This window comes from Nematolebias whitei, chromosome 12, assembly GCF_014905685.2.
Source record: "Nematolebias whitei isolate Nwh7 chromosome 12, NemWhi1, whole genome shotgun sequence".
Lineage (NCBI taxonomy): Eukaryota > Metazoa > Chordata > Actinopteri > Cyprinodontiformes > Rivulidae > Nematolebias > Nematolebias whitei.
Genome location: NC_056509.1, coordinates 46958012 through 46959471, shown reverse-complemented (window position 1 = coordinate 46959471; position 1460 = coordinate 46958012). Strand labels below are relative to the sequence as shown.

Genomic DNA, 1460 nt, shown 5'->3' with positions numbered 1-1460 from the left:
ATGACCAGTTTTTCGAAGCATTTAGCGACTATCGGGGTGAGGGCCACAGTTGAATGTGTCCAGTTGGACAGAAGTCTCAGCTGGTTGGACAACAAGGATGAAACGCCTCATCTCATGATAAACTTTCAGCCACAAGATGGCGCCAAAGAGGAACAAACTTCAAGTCATGAACCCTTTTCTGAATTATTAAAAAAAAACTGTCCAGGTGACCTGACTGAAAAATGTTGGATTGTATACCTGGATTATTGAGCATGGACTTGTTGGTCCTTTTCTGAATCATTTGCTGCTTCTAGAAGATGGCTGCGCTACAACTTACAGGAAATGTTTTTCAGATTATCCGTCTGAAAGAAACTTTATTTTGTAATTCACGTGTGGCCATGTGGATGCTTTAAATAGTTTGATATGACTCGAACCAAAATGTTTGTAAGATCCCACCTGTAACGATGCTGCTTCCTCTCCTGAGGCTCCGCCCATTGAGGAGTCACAGGTGTTCATCATCCCAGCCAATCAGAGACGGAGAGGAAACAGGAAGCTGCAGACATGCACAGGTGGATTAATAATTCAGACCCTCACCTGGAAACAGTTTTCACTAACCCAGACTAATCTGACGTGTCGTCACAACTAGACGTTATGATCACGTGAGTTTTACATTCTAAACAACAGGAAGTTTATTTCAAGACGAATTGCTTCAAGTGCGCGAATAATTCTGAGAGGAAACATCTGAGAGGAGCGTGCTCGTGAGGATGAAGGTGTGAATCTCCGCAGGTTCTGTCTCTTGCAGAAAAGTTTTGATGCTGTTAAAGATGGCTGACTCTGGTGACGTCACGTCTCACCAGGTCACGTGCAATGTTCGAGGATGCGGAGACTCCTGCTGTTCTCCAGCAGAGGTCGCTGCTTCCTCTGAGACAGGAGGCCAGGTGAGACAGGAGTCCTGCAGGTAAGACAAACCTTTGGAAACTTCTGGATTATTCAGCACCAGCAGTGAGTTACTTTTTCCAGCAGAGTAACAGAAGCTGGAGACGTCACGGCTGGCCTGTCGCCATGACGACCGTCAGGCAGATACCACCGATGGTTACGCTCAGACTGATGCTGGAGATGTTTTAAAGTGAGAATCTTCTTGTTCTGTGAGCTCTCTGAGCCCAAACACACACACACACACACCTCAGATTACAGAGATGAGAAGCACAGGAAGCAGAGGCGAAGTGAACATCTCTGCACGCTGGAGAGTTTTTAAAACTGAGATCAAAGAGACGAAGATCCAGAATCAGAGAAGTGCACGGACAGAACGAGGTGAGGAGGTCTACCTGGTGACGAGTGGGATGGAGCGAATGGTCGGTCAGAGCTCCTCAGATGATCGTCTGCAGCTGCTCTCAACACAAACTCATGTGTCAGTGAGAGGAAGTGTGTGTGTGCGTGTGTGTGTGTGTGTGTGTGTGTGTGTGTGTGTGTGTGTGTGTGTG

General features: G+C 46.8%; 1 protein-coding gene across 1 annotated transcript in view; it reads right to left on the bottom strand.

The window, feature by feature from the left end:
- si:dkeyp-72h1.1 (uncharacterized protein LOC799956 homolog) overlaps positions 1-495 on the bottom strand; it is an 87958-nt gene extending 87463 nt beyond the window's left edge. Inside the window, exon 1 of the mRNA XM_037685216.1 lies at positions 436-495. Coding sequence (XP_037541144.1) covers positions 436-495 — 60 coding nt within the window. The remainder of the gene's footprint in view (positions 1-435) is intronic.
- Positions 496-1460: the final 965 nt, after the last annotated feature.